This window comes from Lethenteron reissneri, chromosome 27, assembly GCF_015708825.2.
Source record: "Lethenteron reissneri isolate LAM-NWPU_2019-01 chromosome 27, ASM1570882v1, whole genome shotgun sequence".
Classification (NCBI taxonomy): Eukaryota; Metazoa; Chordata; class Hyperoartia; order Petromyzontiformes; family Petromyzontidae; genus Lethenteron; species Lethenteron reissneri.
Genome location: NC_083805.1, coordinates 16,445,012 through 16,469,386, shown reverse-complemented (window position 1 = coordinate 16,469,386; position 24,375 = coordinate 16,445,012). Strand labels below are relative to the sequence as shown.

Genomic DNA, 24,375 nt, shown 5'->3' with positions numbered 1-24,375 from the left:
CGACCATTACCCGGGCCTGCCCACCATAATGAAGGTCCCTAATAATTGCGAGTCAGGGACCCTGAAAGCATGAAGAACAACCCAAAGTATTGAAATTACATACACCTCCACTGTAGCAGACAGATAAAGAATATGGCATGCATGCAGGACCGGTCCAGAGCTGAAACCACAAAGGGTCTCCGTAAGCCTTTCCTCAGCATACCTGGCAAGGCAATGTTGAATAATCCTTGCCAGGACCTTTCCCAGCACACTGAAGAAGGAGATGCCCCTGTAGTTGTTACAATGAGTACCGTACATTCGCCCTTCTTAAAGAGGAGGACCACCATGGCATCCGTCCAATGCTACGGAGCCGATCCTGTGGTCCAGACAGTTGTGAAGTCATCTAGGACAGTCTGCACACAGACCCTCCCTCAGCAGTGCACTTGGGAGACCATCTCTGCCCAGCGCTTTTTCAGGTCTCAGACTCCAGATCGCCCTCGTACCTCCTCAATAGATGGCACCTCATCCAGCCACTCACAGGGGGTGACTACTTCTGTCAATAATTGAGGCACCGCAGCCCAAGCAGGGTCGTCCCCACCTTGCCTCATGACGTTATTTGGGCGGAGGGAATTTCCCTCACCCAAGACCTCACAAATGCTCCGTAAACCTATACACCTGTTCCTATGAGTCAGAGATTGGATGACTATTCTTTCCCTTAAGGATGGTGATAGGTGTGGCGCTGTAGATTACTTTTTGATGCAGTGATAGTGATTTGTAGTCGCGGGCTACTGAGGCAGATTCCATCTCCTCAGCAACCCACGACCACCACTCATCCTTGTAGCACTACACAGCTCTCAGAATCTCTGAGTGAAGGCTGCGGTAAGCCTCCTAATTTTCAAACATGGGATGTTGCAGATGACGGGAGTGGGCCTGTCAATTTCTCTCAGCTAGCCAGAAGATGTCCTCCTTCAGTCAGGGTCTCTGGGGAGGTCTGGACTGCAAACCCAATCCGGCCATTACAGCTTCATTAGCCCAAGTCTTCAATCTTTTTTTTTATTGGGTGCAATTGTGAACAATAGCCAAATCAGACATGAGTACATCTCATCGGCATAATCATTGGTTCACTGCAGCTCACCCATTTCCCCTCGGCATCAGGAGGAGGGTGAGATGATGCCAACTCCAGCTGCAAGCGATGATGAAATTCTCACTTGCAACTTTCGTTAGTTAGCTGAAACCAGGTCATGGTGGGTGTTAATGGAATCCTAGGTGGAGCCCACCACCGCACTGGAAGAATAGCAGGCGCATCTTGCATGTGACAAGCTGATGGTCAATGGCCAGATAAAACTCCACAGTGGGTCCTGGTGTCAAAGACATGGGACCGCATTCGCTATTCAGTCACTATATAAATCAGATGTTCTTGCTTGGACCCGGCGAGCATCCTTGAAGTTGTGTGGATGTGTCGATGTTGGAGCAGTGTATTGGTGATTACAAGCACATGGGCTGCACAGAAATCTAGCATCCTCCTAATATTGTTATTGAGCTGCTCTGGCCAAGACATTCCAATCACTCCAGCCTAGGTGCCTGCACCATGACCCGCTCAGGCATTACAGTCACCCAACAAGATGACTCTCGCAAGGGGCCTCATTAGCTAACACCTGTGACAGGAGGTCATAGAAAACATCTGAATCACCAGCCTTGCCTGCATTCCTCTACCGATGTTCATCTTCAATGGAGGCATAACCAACCACCACCATTCCTCGCCTCCCATTGATGGGGAGATAAGCCCATAGTAGCATACAACTCGCAGCTTTTCACAGCTATACCGCCATGCTCCAAGTCCCCTTCATTCACCACCACTCATACCCGCACACACTCAATAACAACACCACCACCACCACAAAGATCACCATGACTCACACCAGCCAGCACTTCATAACTACTGCTACTACTATCATCTGCATCACTATCAGCACCATAACAACACCAATCAATACAATCACCACTAACACAATCTTTACGACCACCATCAACAGGCTGTGTGCGTGTGTCTGCGTGAGCAAGTGCATGAGCATTTCGGTGCATTGGCATGCGATGGTGCATGTATGCACGAGTGCACATTTGTGCATGTCCATGTACGTCTGTGAATGTGTCCATTTACTCGTACGTATGTGACTGTGTGTGTGTGTGTTGGTCAGTGTAAGTTCAAATGCGTGTGTGTGTGTCGCGTTAGCGCAGTGATTAGTGCGCTGTGCTATAAACCCGATATCCTGTTTTCAATTCACACTCACGACCAACATCGGTGAAAATATCGGAACATATCCTGGGCATACCCTAGGTGTGGTGTGTAAATATCAGCACTTGGGGAAAAAAAAAGTTGGCTGGGCATTGTGCCTGACCACCCACCCCTTCGTGTGCTGTACCGGCCTTCATGAGGTGCTCACTAACAGAACTTGCCCCAACAGTCGAAGGTTAGAGGGGGAAACTTTGTCTTTGCGAGTGAGTGCGATTGCTGTGTGCGAGCCCCACCTCGCACATGAACCAGTCGAAGATGCGAGCGGCGAGCGGCAGCGGGAAGGTGGTCAGGAACACGGTGAGGAACCAGGGAGACGCGAACATGGAGGTGTGCACACTGTGCGCGCTCAGGTGTGCGTGCAGCTGAGACAGCTGATCCTGCAAGCCCATATGCGCACGCACAGGTACACGCCAGCAAGCGGTCATTACACGATTTAGCTCTGAAAGGCTCTTTTGGAACCAACGCAAAACAAAGTCAAGCACAAGCCACACGTCACACGTCATCCCGATCCAAATGAGCATGGGGCAATGCTCGCCGACATGAGTGGATACAAGCTAGCAACGGGAATTCGGTATTCCTACAACAGGGGCCAGTTTATCCAAAGGAAAACTACTACTGACTTCCCACAAAGTGCAGTATGTTTTTCTGAGAGAGGAGAATGATTGGCTGGACCGACCTCTGCCAGGATTACACAATTAGTCCCCACCGTTGAGACCGTCCACCTGTGAATGTAACAATAACAACATGTCCAACTTGTAACGTGCCGAAGCACAGTAGTCGTTCGCTCTCGAAGACGGAGAGCGATTCGGAGGCGTGAAACACCACAGACGAGCGGGAAGGTAGCAACCACACAGGTAAGCCTGCACCCCCTAGCTCTGCGGTCCTCTATATATGAAGGTGTTCTCGGTCAATTGATGAGTGTTTAGGCGTTCTAGTCCATGCTCAAGACTTTCATCACCTCTGCCTCTACAAGGCCGCAACGTCTTCGCTCACACCTCACCTCTCCATCGTCATCTCCGTTCCCTCTCTGCCCCGCAGCTTCCCACCACCTCTCTCCTTCCCCTCCGATGCGAATTTTTTTTTTCCTTTCCGGATTAATGTTTAGCTTTAAATAACAATAATAAATCAAATGCATATCGCGCCTTTCGTCAAAGCGCCCTTCCACGGCGACGTACAATGCCTCTTCCACAACACCACCATCGCACTGAACTTGACATAAATTGTGCATTCGACCTCAGAGCAGGTTTTAAGTTCTTACCTAAAACTAAGCAAAGAAGAGGTTCTTTCTAGATTTGAAGCTTTCGTAACTGCAAGGATTCATACTCGGTAAAGTCACGTAGGTAAAAAATAATACAAATAAAATAATAATAAATGAAAATAAATCAATTAAATCACGACGTTTCGAAGGCAACACAAGTCTCGTCTTCAGGTGGGACGTCACAGCTAAAATTACTGTATCAAGTGATTAATTTTATTTTCATTTATTATTTTACTTTTATAATTTTTTACCTACGTCACTTCACCGAAAAAACCTAAGAGTAAAGACTTTCTTTGTTTAACAATCATATGCGGTCCATGCACAGAGCAGTTCATAACCCTCCGTGCAAACCCCTAGCCATATATATTTTTGATATACAAGCATTTGTTTTCGTCATTAACAAACCCGGAATACAGTGGGAGTTGCAAAAACAAGAGATGACGTATTACTAGCTCAACGTAACGCACCCTCAACACGAGAGAGCGATCGAGAGCGTCCAAGCTCACCAGTCTAGCGAGAGAGGGGTAACGAGCGGGAGCGGTGCATTCCGACGTGAATCTTTAAGAACCCTCCTCTTCTTCAAGCCCCATTGATATGTCCACGTCCTGTATTTGTACATTGCCTTGAGATGCAGTCACATTTAATACCCTTCACTAGTACAAACGGTATCCTACTGTACCATATCGACAGGCCAGGCACAGTCTCTCTCCCCCTTAATCCCTTGCTGTCCATGTTATGGTTACAAATTGTGAATTAATTGACGTGGTTTAAAGTCATTGGATGGAACGAATTTAATAGAGTTATACAGCTGTATCAAGAAAAAATGAGTTTTTTTTCTGATCCTAATGGGTTTAATGATATGTGTCCGGTTTCAGCGAGTGTAATGAGCTTGAATTCACTTTGGATGGATTATCGAAAATTATTCTCCAATGACCTTTCTGCGCTTCTAATTGATCCGTCCAGTTTGGGTATAAAAATACATGCCGGGTTATTTATTATTTATACACGGGCAAAGGGGCTCACTGCGACACTAAAGTGTGTGTTGCAGGGGAGACCAGCCAAAACACATCGTGTCAGTAACGTACGATGTTCAACATTAACACAAAAAAGTTAACTACCGAGCGTACAAATGAACAATAATTATCTACACTGCTGGATGACGGCCTCCCAAGACCATGTTGATGACGGGGGCTGTTTGACCATACTTCACCACCTTGATCAGTGAGGATTGGTGAAGGCAGGGACCCAGCATCGGTTCAGGTACCAGTGGCCACCGATGTTAGCTGTGGCCAGGAATAAAACTCACAAGTCGCCGAGTTTTGTAACAAAACGTCGTACGAATTATGATTACACACAGCACCAAGCTGATACATCACCGAAACTAATTTACATAACGCAGTTAAACACGAAAGCACATTAACCATGTGCAAGCAGGCAATACAGTTAGACGACTGGCAGGTCTTGTATGGTGAGGTAAAGTGTGGGTACTCCCACCTCTTCCCAGATATCTGGCCAACGTGGAAGAGAAGGCCAAAGAATACCTTCTAGAGGGGCTCTCTAGAGCTCCCTCTAGTGGCGGTCCTTCCGCTAGCAGTGGCGTGATCGAGCACTTGCAGGGCTGCACCTAAATGGGAGCAATGCGCCAGTTGTTGGCGGTGCAACGGAGCCTCCCGGGGTCCCCTCGCGCGCCCGGGGGCTCCTCGTGTGCTCGAGGCCCTCACCTGCATGAGGCTCTCGATCTGGTACATGCACAGCCCCAGCTCGGCCATGCTGGGCTTGAAGAGCTCACGCAGGCGGTAGTCGTGCATGAGGCGGATGAACACGCAGAAAGCCTCCTCCTCCGGCATCTATGGGGGCGACAAGTGTGGGATGCGGGGGACGCGGGGGAACGTGGACAGGGAGACAGAGGGAAGCAGGGACAGGGGGGCAGGGGGACACCAGTTCACACAGACATCAGGCAAGCACAATTTATTTACAAAGGGCACTGTATATGTAGATAAATAAAACAAACTTTCATTAATCGCTCTGCAAAATATATTTTATTTATATAATTACCCATGTCTCACAGCGACGCACGAGCTTTTATACTTGTTGTGTTACGCAGCCAATGTAGTCCAGAATGCCGCTGACCAGACCTCAGGCCCTCACCCACAGACGGCTCCCAATCCAATCCCACATCATCAATTACGATCACCCTTCGTGAATACATCTCCCGGGATCATGGGCACTTATGACAATGTGGGAGAAAACACCAGCCTTTCTGCTGGGCGGCGAGGGGACACATTGCCAGGTAGCTCAACGCTCACACCCCCCACGTCATCCTCCTCACCACCAGGGCTCGTCAATTGTTAAGGTAAATCGTCATCAGTGTGTGCACCTGCAGATTGGCAACAGGCCACGTGCTGGGTCCTTGAGTTGTATTGGAAGTTGAGCTGTACGTGTAACCAATTATCTGGTGATGATGCCAGTGGTGCACAAGCGCAAATAGCACTGGGCCTTTGAGCATTATGCAGCAAAAAAACTATCAGTGGTTCCTGAAAAACTGAAAACATGATCCTCTTGTCTGAAGATCTGAGCAAATGTGACCAACTGACAGCAGCAGCAGAAGTGACGATGCAGTGAAAGACAACTGTGGTTCTTAGCCTTGAATGCAGATGTGCACCCCTTTGGTTCTCAATAGTAAAACAATTTATCTTAATAAATACATAGGTTTCATGAAACAAAGCAGTTGTACTTACGTGCCCTTGCTTAATTTGGGTTTCGATGATTTACCTTCTCCGAAAATCTCGGCCAACTCTCACACCCCCAGGGGGTGCATGCACCCCACGTTAAGAACCGCTGCTGTAGACCGATGGACGACTGCAGACGGTGGGGACTACTTCAGATTGACAACTGCACTCTCCTTGCTGTTGAATTTCTTGCTTGTTAAGCATGAGGCAGGCGGTGTTGACCCCAAATCGTTGTCACGGGGGAGCAGGGATTTTCAACACGCACGTCACCGTGCACCGGACTCGTCAATGACGACGGATTATATCGCTCACGATAAATGCATCTAATTGCGCGAGATGACAATTGATTGTATGTAATGTATGCAGATGATACGCATCGCCAGGTCCATCCACAAGTTCCCATACCGAATCGCGTCGGCTGTGCCGTGCGTTGCAAGTGGTGCGCGCGCCGGTACATATGTACATGTCGGCATTTCACCTGCATCAAGAGAAGTCCGACGATGAAGGCGCTGCCCTGGCAATATCCGACCTCGCGGTCCACCAGCGAATACGCCTACACGGCACGCACGCACAGCAACACTCATTTGCCTGCGACGAGGAGTGGAGGCCGTCAACAATGGCGTCGTGCGTTTCATGCGCGCCGAGGCAGCATACAAGGGGCAAAGGGGAACGTGCGGCCAGATACGGCGTTACACACATGTAAAGCGACAACAGCGGCAGCCACCAATTCGCCACTAAGCAGTAGTGATGTCATCGCATTGCTTGTGCCAGGCTGGGTGCACTTTGAGGCCGTGATGCCAAGTGATGAAGGCTCGCTGCTGGCAGGAGGTCACGGGACACACCCAGGTGCCATGGGTTAACCGATTGAGATTACTAGAAGATGCACCAGCTGCGCTCCGCACTGTGCCAACTTGGCACAGTACATAGACACACACATACCCTCTACTCATAATCAACTGACAGACCATTGAAACAAGTCGATTTTGCAGCAAGACTCCGGAATTACAGCAAAAAATGTATCGCAAACGTTGGTCCGGTGAGAATTTAATCACACGATGTCCTTTATTTGATTTAGAGGTCACTAAGCTCTATTAGTTGAACGTCTAAAAATCTGGTCAGAGACATAATAATTCATTATTTTAAGTTGCTCTCAACTTAATATGCACGCTGCTCTGCTCGTTAGCATCGCTCTTCCACCTCAAGTTGTTATGGGAAGGCTGCCAACGCTACCTACCCAGCAAGCCCTCCCCTACCTCCCTCTCCTTCCTTCCTCCCTCCCCATCCAGAGGCTGCCCTGGCACTGCCAGCTACTTCTTGCGGCGATCGTGAACTGCCCCACATCATCCTGTTGCACTGTGCCCATCGTAGTACGGGTGCCTCGTTGAGAATTTCTATTCATTGCTGTTGCTCACATATTTGCTCTCGGGAAGCTGTGAACATTAGGATCTGTGTGCATGATGGTTAGCATGTAGGAGGCAATAGCGCCATATTATTGGTTCATTCATTCTTGAAAGAGAATTCGATGTTCATTTTATACATATAAATCTACGTACAAAAAATTCCCAGCTTTATCCGAATTGGGAAAACGGTTTTATATCATGCAGCAGAGCAGTCTGCTGAAGGTGATGTCGCAGAACTGCTAACAACAAATTTGCCAGGCAACATCTCATCCACACAAGGAGGGGCGGCACTCTCCCAGCCACCCTGATCTAAAAATAAATGTCCATCAATAGTTTTAGCTAAAGTGAACACATTTTTATATAGGTTTTTTGTGCAGTTGATGGTAACCAGGCTGCACTTGACAACCTAGTTTAATCACAGGTAGGCTGCCTGGATTAAAATCCAGGTTTCTCAGCGGTGTCAGCTGTGCACACTGAACTCCGAGCCACTTGGCCTCCTCCAAGGTTTTGATTTTAATGAGGATTTATTTGCACTTTTGATCATTTCCCTTTTTAAAACGTTTTCATTATTGTGTTGTGGTCGGACATTCCATCACGGCCTGCATGTCACAGCAGCGTAAATGCGGGGGGGGTCTCAGTGGTGCTGGCTCAGTCCGACCACGCAATCATCCCACGAGTTACCCGGCCACACTCACACCTCGCGTGTGTGAGTGTATGCGATCCCTCGTGTAGTGGTCAGTGCGCTGTGCTACGAAACCTGCAACCCGAGTTCGATTCCCGCTCAGGGCCAACACCAGTGACGATTACCTAAACCGGTCCTGGGCCTCACCTAGGTTGACTCAGCCTCAAATGAGTACCTGGTGCTGTGTGTAAACATCGCCACTGGGGTGACAAAGGCGGCTGGGCGTGGTGCTGGCCATCCACCTCCTCTTGTGCCGTGCTGACCTTCATAGGTGCTCGCTAACAGCACTTGCCCCAACAGTATGCTCAGGCTATACGGGGATCTTTATCTCTGTTTGCGATCCCTAGTGTAGCAGTTAGCGCTCTGCGCTATGAACCCGGTAGCCCGAAATTGATTCCCGCTCACGCCTAACACCAGTGACGATTATTTGAACCGGTCCTGGGCCTCCGCTAGGTCGACTCGGCCTCAAATGAGTACCCGGTGCGGTGTGTAAATATCGTTGCTGGGGTGACAAAGGCGGCTGGGCGTGGTGCTGGCCACTCACCCCCTCGTTCGCCATGCCGGCCTTCATAGGTTCCATTCGCTAACAGCACTTTCCCCAACAGTCTGTTAAGGCTACACGGGGTTTCTTTGCTCCCTCCCTCCTGTGCCCACCCCCCACTCCCGCGGGCACCTTCATGACGTTGAAGAGCCCCTCCTGGCCGGGGCCGTCCGGCTGTCGGAACAGCACGTGCTCTGGGTAGGTCCGTGCCAAGTCTCGCCGGATCAGCTTTTCCGACGGAGATGCCATCTTCAGGAGCTCACTGTACTGATCTGTCGAACACACGTGACATGAAAAATACACATTCTGCACGTACTGCATACTAGGCACGGGTCATGGACTTGCTAGCGTGCCTCTGTGCTAATAATCGTGACGTTACCCGTTGCCACGTGTCGTCACTCTTGGTAGAGGTGACGTCATCTCCAGTGAAGTCATGTTCTTGGATCAATCCGTAACAAAACAAACATGTGGATAGGCCAATTAGATGAATATATCAGGAGCCAATTTTTCAGACTAATCCCAAAATCAGAAGAACACATCTCCGAACGTTGAACACACACCTACAGGTTTGGCTGTGAACGAGCATTCTCAAGTTTATGAATAATTCTTGTGTCAATATCAGTGTCTCCGTGCTTGATTAGAGCAATCGCCTGGCACTCCACCCCCCAGTGGTGGCCCTGAGCGAATGGTGGGAACTCCCAGAACGGAAGTCTCGCGATCTAAAATGCAATGCTACCTGCCAAGACAAGGCTTTTGTAGTGTGGAGTATGGAACTAAGGAAACTACAATACCAACTTCCTGTGCCAGGCCAGGTGCACTGAGGGCACGTGAAGTGCCGAAGGCTCACTAACACGAGGTCACGGGACAGACCCAGGTGCTATGGGTTGACCGACTGAGGTGACTGGCAGATGCACCAGCTGTGCCCCCTACTGTGCCGATTTGCTCCATTTTAGTCGCTGGGCGCTCTGCTCGTTATTGTGAGCGTCGCTCCTCTGCCCTCCGTTGTCGTTGGAGGGCGACTGCTTCCAGCTGCCCAGTAGCAGCATCCTTCACGAGCCTCCTCCATAGAGGCCGATCTTGACACCGCTGGTACCAGTCTTCGGCAAGCCAACTCAGCTCCACATCCTCCCGTACCGCATCAGTCCATCTCTTCTCCAGCCCGTGCCGTGCCCGTTTAGCCCCCTCTCTCCAGCCAAACAGAAGCTGCTTGGGCATGCGGTGGTTGGGTATGCGGGCTACATGACCCAGCCAATGCATTATTAATTACAAGGTCTTTGTCAATCCACTCTTATGATACAATGTTGGGCTAAATGGAGTCATTATCATGTCCAACGGCGTCTGCTTCTTGAAGTAAGTAAAATCAAGAAATGAGGTGTTTGGTTTCATTGACAAACTAGATTAACACTTGATCAATCCATTGACCAAGACCCTCCCGGATAAAGACATCTCAAGTCACAACGGTTTCTACTCCGTGACATGCACAGGCCATGACCCTGCTCATGACACTTGGGGAAATTGAATCCGGCCCAGGGTTTCGCTTGGTCCAGGTGGCCACTGCAATCAGTTTATTCCGGGGATCTGAAAATAAGCACAAGCTGTTTATTTACCGTTATAACCCACGACCTGCTGACACAGCTCAGAATTATTTAAACGCTCTGTTTTTAAACATTTGCGAAAAAAACTTATTTCTGGGGATTTTTTTTTACCCTTTCACATTCGAGTTTTTCCCGATTCCGTTCCGATGACGTACGTGTAGGTACCTGTACGAATCGGAAGAAAAACTAAAATAACTATTGGTACCGAGGCTCCCTAACAAGGCCATGCGGGAGGGCGTGTGGCACAGTTGGGCACCACCTATCATAAGAGTGCAATCGTGTCACTACAGTTCTCAGTGGTGAGTACAATGTCTTTAAATAAAATTAATGCTAACTGATTAAGTGTTCAGAGGTTCAGCGGTGAAAGGGACCCACCATGCGACTTGTCGACATCTAAGAACGGGAAAGGGATAATTTGTAATTTAATCTAAATCCCTAAGCACAATCAGCCGTTCCTGCAATATAAACGTCGCAGCATCTCCAAGGTCCACTTTACACTGCATAATTTACGAGTGGCCTATTGTAAAATAACCGTCAACTCCCTTGCAGACTGGCACAGTGGTGATCGTGCTGATGACTGGTGTCGCTCAGCTGCCGAGAGACATCTTCCGAGGTTGGGAAATGGTGCCGATGAACAGGGAGGAGGGGTCATCGGGGGAGAGGATTTACCCTTTTCAGCGACATTTTGAGCATCGCACAGGAGCTGCCAGACGATTCCTCTGAAATGGTGCGGAATTCCTTCCCGGACAAGATCCTACATGAATCACACACATACATGGATATACACACACACACACTTCAAATTTACCCAGAGACACGGATACGCAAAAACGAAACAAACACATACAAACACAGTTCAAATATGAACTAAATTTGTTTAATTTTACCAGGTAAGGCCCACTAAGCTATATAGGTCTTTTTCAGAAGTGACCTGGCTATCACAAATGATGGCTCAACGAAGCGGCTGACCATGTGGAAATTTACAGCAGCCAAATACTCTTAACGCACGTTTATAAATATGAAGGGAAAAACCGGAGGACCCGGAAAAAAAACCACGCGACCACAGGGAGAGAGACAAATATACAGCAGCAGGCGTCAGGATCGAACCCACGACCTCCTGCATACCATGCGAGGGAGTTAACATCTCACCACCATGGCGCCCACACTGGCAAATATACATATGACAATCACGTACACGCACAAAATGATACGCTCATGAGGACACAAACGCACGTGTATACGTGCACGCAAACACACTATTTCTACAAGAACACGGGGGGGTGGAGGGAGGGGAGGGAGGGGCACCTTGACGCGCTGATCCTTGTGGCAGCGCGACTCCTGCCACTCGGACACGAGGCCGCCCCACACGGCCCACAGCTCTTCCTCGCCGGGCCGCGCCGCCTCGCCGGGCCCCCCCGCCGGCGGCGGGCCACTCGATACCGCCTGCAGCAGCCTGCCCACACCGGCGCACCACGAATTATCACAGCACACAGCAAACCACCACGGTACACACGCGCCACACCGTAGACACGTGGCACACCGCGGAACACTATGGAATACCGCAGAACACCATGGTGCACCACAGGCAAACGCAGATTTGTATCAACCCCCAGTCAAGCCATGGGGGTTCTTTGTTGTTGCGATAACTTTCTGTTGTTTGTGCTTTTTGTGTTGGTGCCACGACCAACTGGCCAAGCGACGCGTGTGCCCGGTGAATGAACGCGGGTGGACGGACACGTGCCGCCGCCGTGCACCCCCCACCCCCCCTACTTGTTCTGTTCCTCCAGCTTTGAGAGGAGCTCCTCGTCCTCGGCGGAGAGCGCCCCCCCCCTCGCCGCCGCTGCCGCTGCGCCGTTACGCTCGCTCCCGTGCGGTCGGGGCCCGGCATGCGGCGCCGAGGGGACCGAGGGGGTCGCCCCGGTCGCCGTCACCGTCTGCGTCACCGTCTGCCTCACCCATGAGAGTGTGGCAGACAGCTTGTCCGTCACCTTGTCTGCCGCCACCTGGACACACACAGACAGAGACAAAGATCCCCCCCCCCGTGTAGCCTTAACAGACTGGTAGGGGCAAGTGCTGTTAGCGAGCACCTGTGAAGGCCGGCACGGCACACGAGGTGGTGGGTGGCCGGCATCACACCTGGCCGCCATTGTCTCCCAAGTGGCAATGTTTACTACATCGCACCAGGTACCAATTTGAGTCCAAGTCGATCTAGGGGAGGGCCAGGACAGATTCAGATAATCGTCACTGGTGTTGGCCGTGAGCAAAATTGAACTTGAGTCGCCGGGTTCGTAGCACAGTGCACTAATCGCTACACTGTCACTCCCCACCTGGGCAGGCGCGCAGAGAGGATGGTCAGCTCGTTTAATAATTACATTCGTAAACAAATGTTTCTCTCACTTATATCCCTAACAAGACGGTGCCACCGACAACACAACCGCTCATGAAGCTTCCAGCACGAGTGAGATCAAGTCAAGTCAGGCTGTGCCCTCCACCACCCAGCCACAGTCTACATCGGGTGCAATGCCCCACTTTGTCCACACAGGGGGGGGTCCACTCCACTCATTGCGATGGGCATGGCCAAGCGATTCATGCATGTTTTTTTAACTAGATCAAAAGCCATAGGTCAAAGATAATGGTTGTCTGGCTTGAATGTGAAATTGAAGTTGTTTCTCTGCATCTACATCAGCCATGAAAAAGAAGATTCATATTATACACGCCTGGATCGTTCCTTTAAAAACAAGCCACCAGTCAACATTGTACGATGGAAATCACTCAAGAGCTATAACCGCCTGTCGTATAAATGACGTTTTTTGTTACACGTCTCGCGCTATGTTATAGATGAAATGAGACTCGCAGGGGAGCAGTATAACATCACACGTTTCGAGAAGAGCCTGCAGAAGTTGACATCAGAGAACTGCTTCTAAAGGTCACCTAAACAGTTTTCTTATTTGCACTTAGCAGCACACGTGGCATTGTTTATTTTATTATCATTGTGCTCATTTATCCAGGAAAAACCTCACAAAATCTCAAGACTAATTTTCAGAAGTGTACAAAGTTTTTCGCTGCGGGAGGTGATGTTGCCATGTGTGATTCCAATTGAGTAATTTTCAGGATTTTTTTAAGTGATTGAGATATTTGGCCAATAGCAATTGTGTTGAATGTTTTTGTTTAGCTATGGGAGAAAACCAGAGAATTCGGGTTTTCAGGACATACAAACTCTTCGTTGGAAGGCGCCCGAGACGGGAATCGAATGCAGGCCCCCTTCTTGCTGCGAGGCATGAGCGAGCGTTACCCCTGCGTTAAAACTGCGCCACCCTGCCGCTCCATCATGTGACCTCTCGTGTGCTCCGCAAAAAGAGTCGGAATCAGAATCATTATCGATGCTGGAGGAATACGATGAGCTATAAAGCAACCCAACCGAGACCACAAACACACTTCACTGGAGAAACCAGTCTAGTCACGGACGACTGCCAGGAATCAAAACGCAGATTTCCGTCTGGGCTGCCGCGACGCTCCAAGCACATCGGGAGCACCTCGTGCCAGTTCCCATTTGCACAGGAGGCCACGCGGCCGGTGGGGAAGGCTGCTCTCGACACCAAACTCCCAAGCACCCACGTGGCAGTGGGGAAAGCGTGGCCAGGGCTGCTCCCACAATGCATCGGCAGACATGAGCCAAAGGTGGAAAAACACCAAATTACATGGCAGGAGACCCGCTTCCATGGATGACTTCGCACAAAGCGGTACTAACTTTATTGATTGCGAATTGAACACCTATGACCACATTGCAACCAGACCCATAGATATTACACGAGCGATATTGCACATTTTATTTATTAATTATTTCTGAAATTATGGGTAGTCTCTGACAATTACAATATTTTAAATCATCAAAGGTGTTCCCCCGCAGATCAGACGATGGAAGTACGGTGTTTATCTTTATCAGTCAGAGTGCTGCCTGGAGTGAGCCACGCACCACATCACTCAGCGAGGGGCATCGCACACAGCACCACATCCCCACGGGGAAGCGTTATCAAAATAAACGCTGGTCTATTCCAATCCCAGCGTTGTGCAAAGCGCCCTATTATCTATTACAAAGCCACTGGAGCTTATTAAGACGTCACCGTAGCTATGCATTTTCAAGTCTAAATTGAAAACCAATTTCTTAAAAACTGCTGTCCTTCCTCCACACCTCCGATTTGTATGGCTGGCTACGTATGGTGTGAAAGAAGTTCAACATACATACATTATTATTACCACCGTTTACCCAGGAAGGCAACATGGCGTCTCATTACTCTTTTTCAGGACGGTTCCAATTGCTGTTGGGGCCCGATTAATGCTACCATCCCGATTGATTAATTTGTGGTGGCTTTTTTCCAAATTTGGACCACAACGCCGGCAAAAAATGGTCTACACCCCCTGCCAAAGACGCCACGGGGATCTTGAAGCATCCGCTGTGAAGTGGACGGCACGCATTTCTGCACACACTATGACGCTCGGAATGATGACCGAGCAGGGCGGCTGCTGGATTCGAACCGTGAAAACCCCGACCCGCGGTGAAGTGCGTGGCCCGCTGGGCCCCGCGTCACCTCCTACAAACCACACCGCATCTCGAGGCCAGCAAGTCGATGCACCGCGAGAGAAAATACGCAGAACTCCTCCATTTCAACGACATCTAAATTGGAGGTCTTGAAACTCACAGGCTTTTTTCTGGTTTAAGTAAATAATGAATACATTTGATAGATACGTGGGGGAAGATATGGGGAGCAGAGAAGGACCTCCTGTAAGTGGGAGGCATTGCCCAAATCGCTGGAAAATGTTGACTTTAGTTTCATCGTTTGTTGCAGCATGAGCAATACTTTCAATTAATCGATTAAAATCGATTATGAGAGTTGTCATCTTAACAGCTAAATAACGCGTTTGAATGACCTTCCATAGCCGAGACACAACAATTTCTTGGGGACGTTGCTTTTTATCCTGTGCTCAATTTATTAATGGAAGTTTCTTAAGTGTGTGTGTGCCAACTTTGCACTCATGTGACCCTATCAATACCTTGCTCTGCCCATGACAGCCAGAGAAAGGAGTACAGTGTGCATCGCATGTAGCAAGTGTGAGCAAGTCTTCTTGGAGCACTCCCCTCACATCACGAGTGGCAGTCCTGGTCGAGGTTGACTAAGCCTGTCCCGCTCATTCCTCCAGTTGATCAAAAAAAATTTATACCACTTTGTGGAAACGTTTCACTCCCATCAACGGTGGATGCACTTTGGAGTGATTGGCCCCCGCGTGATGAAACGGGAACGTGAAATTGTATACCACTCGAGAAGGGCCGTAAACCGAGATGAGCACAGCCCTGTGCTCGCATGGGCTGACCTCCTGAAGTTGGTTTAGACGCGTTTCACAATTGTGAACGAGCATGCACTTGCCCATTTTTTTCACATCACATTTACAGCAGGCTGTACACTGCCGAGTTAAAAGGGCCTCCACAGGGACGACCTGGGAAAGTGGTAGATGAGTGACAGTCAAACGGCACCGATTTCCTTCTCAAATGAGCAGTGGGAGCAGTGCTCAGTTCATGTTTACGGCTCACGAGCCAGGAGGCATACCATTCCACGTTCCTCTGGCGGGGCCAGTTGTTTCATGGCGAGAACACGAGCTGTTCGACCACTCAACCCCCTCTGACAAAGGCAAGCAGTCAGTCACTCTCACAACCTGTAATGACTTTACAAGCTTATAGCCACTCAACGAAGCGGCAGCAGTGTCCCCTCCCCGGTAGCATCAGAGCCAGCCAGCGGTTTGCTTATCATTGGAAAGTTTACTCAGCAAGCCACTCTTATCTACCGCAAACTCCCCGTCACCTAACCTGTGACCCACACCCCCGTGTTATTGTGGACCACAATCAATGCAATGTCCTTCATGCACACTGGATGTTGCTGCGGGGGTTGGTGCTGTGCGCCACCGAATTAAACCTCATTCTAAATGTACATTGCAGGTGAAACATCTATTTACGTTCATCAGCTCAAGCCTCCCATAAATCACGTGACTTCTGTGTGACCCAACTCCCCCCACTCTGAATCCCTGTCCCGTCCCAGCCGCCCCCCGGGAAAACAGACGCTGTTCTGTACAACAGCGTTGAGGCCCTGATGTAGCCTCTTCTACATCACCATTTGCTCCCATTTTTCCATATCTTTCCCAACCATTTCCTCTCCCCCCATTCTCTCTCCTCTTTCCCGTTCATATTTCTCACTCTATGCATTACATCCTTGACTCTAGTCCCCTTCCCGTGGTGTTGCCCAGGTAAAAAGTTGGCAGTTAAATTCGGCTGCTGTAGCTGGGGCAGCCTTGAGGTCGGTAAGCTCACAAGTGGCATCGTTGGCTCCGTTTCTCAGTCCGTAATTTACGCAGAGAATTAACCCAAGCACGCCATCCCTATCATGTACAGCAGGGGTCCCGAACCCTCGGGCCGCGGACTGCTACCGGCCCGTGGCCTGTTAGGAACCGGGCCGCACAGCAGCAAGAGGTGAGAGCGGTGAGTCCGCGCGTGGCCCGCCCCCATTGTTTTATTATTCACCACTTCCATCCGCACCTCTTTCCCGCACTGCGCACTCGTCTCAGTCGCAGTTTTGGTAAACCCAGAAGCTGCTAACCCCGAGCCACAATGAGTAAAAAACAAACGTCACTGGAGAGCTTCTTTGAAAAGGAGGAAAGACCCAATGATGACCCCCCCCCCCCACCGGTCTGTGAAAAAATTGTCTTCCACGAAACCAGTCCCTGGTGCCAAAAAGGTTGGGGACCGCTGATGTACAGTAAATGAATTTGTAAGATGCGTATACCGTGACTGTGTGCAAGACATTCTTTCAATTAATGATATCATGTTAAGATAGTTTAGATATAATAATAATTCAAAACTTAAGTATATATTTCTGGTAATATTTAACGTCGGTAAGACATAGAATGGCTGTACAAAAGCTCGAGGGGAATAGCGTCAGTTTAACACGCGGGCTTTCGTGACCAATATCTTCCATAACAGGTTATTTTTTTTGGGTTACATCGCGTAAATGGCATCGTCCGATGCGACCGTCATCAATTGCGGCGAGATAAACAGCGTGTGCCATCAAATGCTGACCATCACCACTTAAAAACAAATGGGCAAGGCCAAAATCTACGCGAACTCCAATTGAACACAGATGGGTCCCACAAGCAAGGAAAACAGCAGTGATCGAATGTGACCCCTTGTAGCCCAGAATAGGAAATCGGTCCCCATTACCCCAAAAGGTCCTGTTTACTGTAACCAGACACTCCCATCGCTCATTAGCGGCGCAATCCGCTCGGCAAGGCCGTCTCCCTCGCGCCAACCAACAGTCACCTGGCTATTGAGAGGCCCAACGCCGCATACGCAGCTGTTATTTAGTCTGTGCCTAGGCTGCACGCCACGGGGCCGCCTCAAGCTTCGTTAATGAGGAATAAATAACTGAAAGCTACAGCCATGTGACGTATTGGCGCGCCATTGTATCGCCCTGTTTGTGTACGCCGGGAGTCACCTCATGTCACGAGGTCGCCTCGCGTTATAGTCTGTGGAGCGCGGCGGGCAAAGGGGACTTTGAAACCCACATTGGCACCACGCAGAACGGTGGTCACAAGCAAAGTTCTGAGAGGGGAACTGGAGGGGGTAGATACTGCTGAGCTGTATTGTTTTGATTTTAGTCAAATTAAATAGCACCCAGCTGTCTCTCTGGGTCACATCTTTCTTGAATTCCCGGGGTCTCTTATACAATGCCTTCACTGCGAGCCAACAACACAATTACAGTAACACCTCGGAGATCGAACGCTCCAGAACTTGAACAAATCGGTGTTCGAACGACATTTCCGAACATTTTTTGCCCCGGAAACCCAACCAAATTCGGAGGTCGAACGGGCAATCGCGGACTTGAAAGAACCTGTATGGCTGAGACGCTTATGGCCAGCGTGCATGACGCTTGCCCAGACAAAGGTTTTACCGTATGAGAGGCTCAGTTAACGGGTAGCTCTCACCCAGTGCAGATCCGCAAAACATCGTTCCTTAACTTTTCCGTTAATTTCCTTTAGCTTAGTGTTTTTTGGTGTTTATCCATACACAATGTCTCCATTTATTTACTGTGTTTCTTGTTTTTTGTATGATTTTATGCATGTAATTACTGTAAACTTCGCGTAAAAAAATTTATAATGAGAGATTTCTTGTGTCTGGAACCAATTAATGTCATTTACATTCATTCTTATGGGGAAAATTAATTCGGTGTTCGAACAAATCGGTGTTCAAATGGCCTTCTGGAACGAATTAAGTTCGGCCTCTGGGGTACCACTGTACTGTGATGCTGTGCTGAACAGCTAAAATTTCAAGCACACAAATGAATAAAAAGCACATAGCCTCTGGTGCGTATTCCAAAAAACCATCAGCTTTTTATGAAATACACTGTGGCCCTATTGCCTTCGGTGACATTGAAAATAAATGTAAGCTAATGTGGGCAACTCACAGCAGCAGTGAGGGAGTGATAAGACACCTTCCATACTGTGGAAGTGAGGACTCCACATAAATGGGTTTCCAGAGACAGACGTTGCAGCAGCGATCATAAGTGAATATACCGTGTTGAGGAACCCTTAATTAGGACGAAACTGATCCACAGTAGCCGTCTATCACTGCATTGCTGCTGCTGCTGTTGTCCGTCTGTCACATTTGCTCAAATCTATTTTGATGGTGACCGAACACAAGAGGACCACAATGCACTTTTTCAGGAACTGGTGGTGATGATATTTTGCATATGCACGCATAGAGGATGTGTGCTTTTGTACACGTGTCTGGATTGTTGCTCGAAACTCATGGTTTTCCGGCCTGCACAATTATACTGTTATGACGATGGGTTTTTTTTCTAGTCATTTATAGTTTTTTATAGTCATTTACAGATTTGACAAAACAGCCGAAACTGAAACATGGCAGTGGTGTGCAAAGCTCAAACACCTTCAGAACCCACTCCATTCTCCAAGTAGTTTTAACTCAAAACTAAAATGTGATGCCTCCTCGAAAATATTTTCTCTACGACCTAATGCTTGCTCACAATATTTTTCACTGCAATGACCCAGACACTAGCCAGCGTGATATTTCAGCGCAATGTCACATAATAAAGTTGAATCCCAAGCCTACTACAAACGAGGTTTTATTTTTTTTGTTGAGAACGTTATCAAGCAAAGCCAATGCCATGTTTATTTGAATACGCTTTAAAGCTTGGCATGCCCTGCAAAAGCAGGGTGCATTGCTTATGTTCAACCACAGCGTTTGGATAAAGACTGCGACCTCCTGCCGTCAACAGACCCTTGAGTTCGGTCAGCTGATTAATCTGTGCAGTACAAGTGCCAAGTTGGAGTCTCATTCTCTCCATTACAACACTGTATGTACAACCATTCAGTATATCGGGAGATATTTTTCACGTATTCTAAATCGCCGAGACTCAAACATTTACCGACTGAAATTCAGAACCTGGTTTTATTTTGTCCGAAAGCACAAGATGTGCACCTAGGATGCCAGCTGAGCTGACATTGGCAAAGCCCGCCGTCCCCCGTGCTGTGCAGATATCGTATCGATGCTGCACGGGTGAGTAACTGTTGCTAGAACAATCCTGTTCCATAACGCGGTAGTTGCGTTCCTGAAGAACACCGCGTTATGGAAAAATCGTGTTAAATTAAATCATGTATAACACAGTCCGCGATAACACGAGAGATGCGCATGCAGGCTGAACAAAGACTGAGGCACGTGGGTAGCATCTAGAAGCATCCAGCAGCATCCCGCTTTGCGTGATGCTATGCCGAGGCAGCCGTACGATCGCTTATTGTTATTCGCGCGACGTAGGTTCGATCCAAGCCCTGGAGTTTGCGTGTTCTCCCGGTGTTTGCCTGGATCTTCCGCCGGGTCCTCCGGTTTTTCTCTCCACATTTAGAATCAATATATTTGGCTGCTAGAAATTTCCACGCGACGATAAGCCACGTCGTTGGGCTATCATTTGCGATAGCCACGTCACTTTTGAAAAAGCTGTATAAGCTCAGTGGGCCTGACCTGGTAAAATAAAAACAGCAAACCGTCTACATGTCTGCTGGGGATGAGCCATGCTAGTGCTGCGTTGCGTGTCGTATCCCGTCCTGCGGGGGTTTGAGCCAGCTCTGTGCAAGTGGAATGTGCTGCAAAACGTCCCTCGGCCACACCGGCCACACGCACAGTCACCGTGTGCGAGGGTCGTGAGGGTCGTGAGGGGCCATCCATCTAGTACGTACGCATGGAGGGGGGGGAGGGGGGGTTAACCCAAATGGGTACTCTTGCATATGGGGGGTCTACTGACAATGTACGTACGTATAGGAAAGGGGGGGGGGGTGAAGCCTCTATAATAATGTGTCTACATTGGCCTTCAAATGAGTTAGATAGTCCGGCGGTGGACTGTTTGCTTAAACACGTTAATATTATTCATCCTTGATCGCTTCTGCATGGATTAAATATCGGCCGGCCGTTCTATAGGATGGGGGGGGGGGTGCGTCAAGCGTACGTACGCAGGTGGGGGGGGGGTGTAAAAAGTACGACTTGCGTACAGAGGGGGGGGGGGGGTCAAGTTTTGACAGATTTTTGCGAACGTACTAAATTGATGGCCCCTGACAGCACCGAACCACGAGTAGAAATTCCCCATTGGTCGGATCCCATTTGCCGTAGACATCGCTCCATCCCAGGGTTATCATATCAGGCTTTTTAAGTGCCGTTAAACGAAACCACTTTTAAATGACATGCAAACTGTAAAACGGCAACTGCCAACAAAGATTTTACGTCTATTGAAACACTTGCAGGGATTTCTAAATATATATTTTAAAGCGTCATACTTGGGATGTTTGGCAAATTCCTTTTCGTAAATTCTTTTTTCTTGCCAGAAACGGCGGCGAGAACAAAGCACGGACACGCGAGGGGGCATACTTTGTTGTACTGCACTCCTATGTGCACCTTGAGCCAGAACCTGTGCAGGGCTGAACGTGATACTCCTGCTGTTATGGAGTGACTCATGCTGCCAGCTATGGCTGCAAAGTTTGGTTGTACATGTTATGTATATTGTTTATTGTTAAATTTGAATCACAATATATATGATCACTGTTACATTGTTTTTTAAAGCTTATTTTGGTGATTTCGAAAATGTGTGGTTAAGCCATGTTTGTTGAAGTACGGAGTTAGCCTGATAACTTTATCTAAATTGTTTTATGGTTATTGTTCGACTGGCATCCCACTGGGATTTTTGCACAAAGCGTTGAAACACGGTGCTTTTGTCTGTAAGATTTTACTGGTTTTCCTGGATGTTTCTGTTGCGCGTCGTCGCTTTAAGATGTTCTTTGTTCATGTTTTTGTTTGCTGCGGTTGCATCCGAGTCAATAGCCTCATGGCTCACAGGGCTACACCTAATAAGTAAAAACTGCTTGGGGTTGGCAGCTATAGTGGTGGGCGGCCAAGGGCAAGCGCAGCATCGTCCATCGTTGTACTGTACTGCTCCGACGTCTGTGCTCCCTCCACACCATCGCCAACCTGCATTGACCAGGGCAGTGGCGTTACGGCCAAGTAACCCGCACGACCCTCATGGCGTGGGGAGGCCTTCATCCAGCAGCGGACAGATAAAGACGCTTGCAACGAGGGCAAGCACTGCACCTGCCCTGTGTGTGTGACACACAGATACGCGATTCCATCTCTGCGTGATCCACCAACGCCACCGAGTGGCTGCAGCACAGGTGTGCACCACCACCACTACCACCCCTGGTGTATGATGATGGCCCCACGACCCCCAAGGTCGCACAAATAACCCCAACTGCGGCTAATGACCTCAAAAATTCAAGAACAAACGGGCCATACAGCATCACCCAATAGGGTTCACCACGACCCACCGTGACCCTATTACGTAGAGAACGTCCCAAATCGCTTAAGAGGAGCCCCATACCCCAGTGACCCATGGCGAGACATCTGGGAGGGTTAAAAATAAATCACCGATGGGGGCTCACGAACAAAAGCCGACAAAATCGACACCAGAGGAGGGCCCAACGTGCCCGCGGTCTCTCCACCACGACCACGACGAGGTCAACGTGCAGCCCGGGGCCGCGAGGGTGACGGACGGGGCGAGGCACCGACACGAGACGGCCGGGACCCGGTGCTGTGGTGCACGCGAAGCCGACTGGGTTGTTCGGTCTCCCCCGAAAGGAAGACAGAAGGTCGAGAGGAGGAGGCCGCCAAGTGGCTTCGTGGATCCGTGGGGCACAGACCCCGGGGAAGTTATTACGATGATGGTGGTGGTGATGATGGTGGTGATGATGGTGATGATGGTGGTGATGATGGTGATGGTGGTGATGATGGTGGTGATGGTGGTGATGATGGTGGTGATGGTGATGATGATGGTGGTGATGGTGGTGGTGATGATGATGATGATGGTGATGATGATGATGATGGTGGTGATGGTGATGATGATGGTGGTGATGGTGATGATGGTGATGATGATGGTGATGATGATGGTGATGATGGTGATGATGATGGTGGTGATGGTGATGATGATGGTGGTGATGGTGATGATGGTGATGATGATGGTGATGATGGTGGTGATGGTGATGATGATGGTGGTGATGGTGGTGGTGATGATGATGATGATGGTGGTGATGATGATGATGGTGGTGATGGTGATGATGATGGTGGTGATGGTGATGATGGTGATGATGATGGTGATGATGATGGTGATGTTGATGGTGGTGATGATGGTGGTGGTGATGATGGTGGTGATGGTGATGATGGTGATGATGATGGTCATGATGGTGATGATGATGGTGGTGATGATGATGGTGATGGTGTTGATGATGGTGTTGATGATGGTGATGATGGTGGTGTTGATGATGATAGTGATGATGGTGGTGGTGATGGTGGTGATGATGGTGATGATGATGGTGATGATGGTGGTGATGATGGTGGTGATGATCCCCTTGCATTGCGCGATTATCGTTTTACCTCAACGCTTCCACACACACACGACGCTTGTGCTGGAAGTATCGCTGGGTAGGCACTGACCCCACTCCTGGCGAGGGAGTCTGGCGGACTTGGCGGGTCTCTCCGGGCTGAGCGGTGTCGGTGTGGTGGTGGTGGTGGTGGTTGTTGTTGTTGTTAGCGCGGGGCACCTGACGGCTCCTCTCACCGTGTCGCCGGGGCAGCCTCGGCCTTGGCGGGAGTCGCTCCTTCGTGCCAGAGCTCGCCGCCCTTCGTCCCGCTCCTCTCGCTCTCTCTCTGTCTCTCTCTCTGCTCGGTCCACTCGTGAGTGAGTGGCGATGCCGTGCGGCGGTGTCGCTGTCGGTGGCGGCCGCGGCTCCGTCTCTGCTTGACGGGGGCCCCGAGTCGGAGGCTCCTCCCCGGGCTGGGCTGGGCCGCCTCCACCACTCGCCGCGAGCAGAGGGGACGCGCGGCGCCCATGTTGGGTGAGGCGAGCGGCGTGCAAACAACCCCCCCCCCTCAACCCCCCCCCGCCCCCTCAACCCCCCACACCCCCAACCCTCCCACCGCCCCCCTCACCGCCCCCCTCAACCCCCCCCACCTCCCCCTCAACCCCCCCTCAACCCCCCCAACCCTCCCCCTCTCAACCCATCACCGCCCCCCTCAACCCCCCGCCCCCTCAACCCCCCACACCCCCAACCCTCCCACCGCCCCCCTCACCGCCCCCCTCAACCCCCCCCACCTCCCCCTCAACCCCCCCCTCAACCCCCCCAACCCTCCCCCTCTCAACCCATCACCGCCCCCCTCACCCCCCCCCCCACCCCCCACCTCCCCCTCTCAACCCCCCACCCCCCTCTCTCAACCCCCCCCCTCTTAACCCCCCCTCTCAACCTCCCAC

General features: G+C 50.0%; 1 protein-coding gene across 1 annotated transcript in view; it reads right to left on the bottom strand.

Annotated features, from left to right (window-relative positions):
- LOC133348463 (EVI5-like protein) overlaps window positions 1-23,957 on the bottom strand; it is a 40,980-nt gene extending 17,023 nt beyond the window's left edge. The window contains exons 1-9 of the mRNA XM_061561278.1: window positions 23,820-23,957; window positions 23,502-23,621; window positions 12,248-12,480; window positions 11,783-11,930; window positions 11,147-11,231; window positions 9,015-9,154; window positions 6,738-6,812; window positions 5,252-5,377; window positions 2,506-2,649 (exon numbers count right to left, since the gene is read on the bottom strand). Coding sequence (XP_061417262.1) covers window positions 2,506-2,649; window positions 5,252-5,377; window positions 6,738-6,812; window positions 9,015-9,154; window positions 11,147-11,231; window positions 11,783-11,930; window positions 12,248-12,480; window positions 23,502-23,621; window positions 23,820-23,957 — 1,209 coding nt within the window. The remainder of the gene's footprint in view (window positions 1-2,505; window positions 2,650-5,251; window positions 5,378-6,737; window positions 6,813-9,014; window positions 9,155-11,146; window positions 11,232-11,782; window positions 11,931-12,247; window positions 12,481-23,501; window positions 23,622-23,819) is intronic.
- Between the last annotated feature and the right edge of the window lie 418 nt (window positions 23,958-24,375).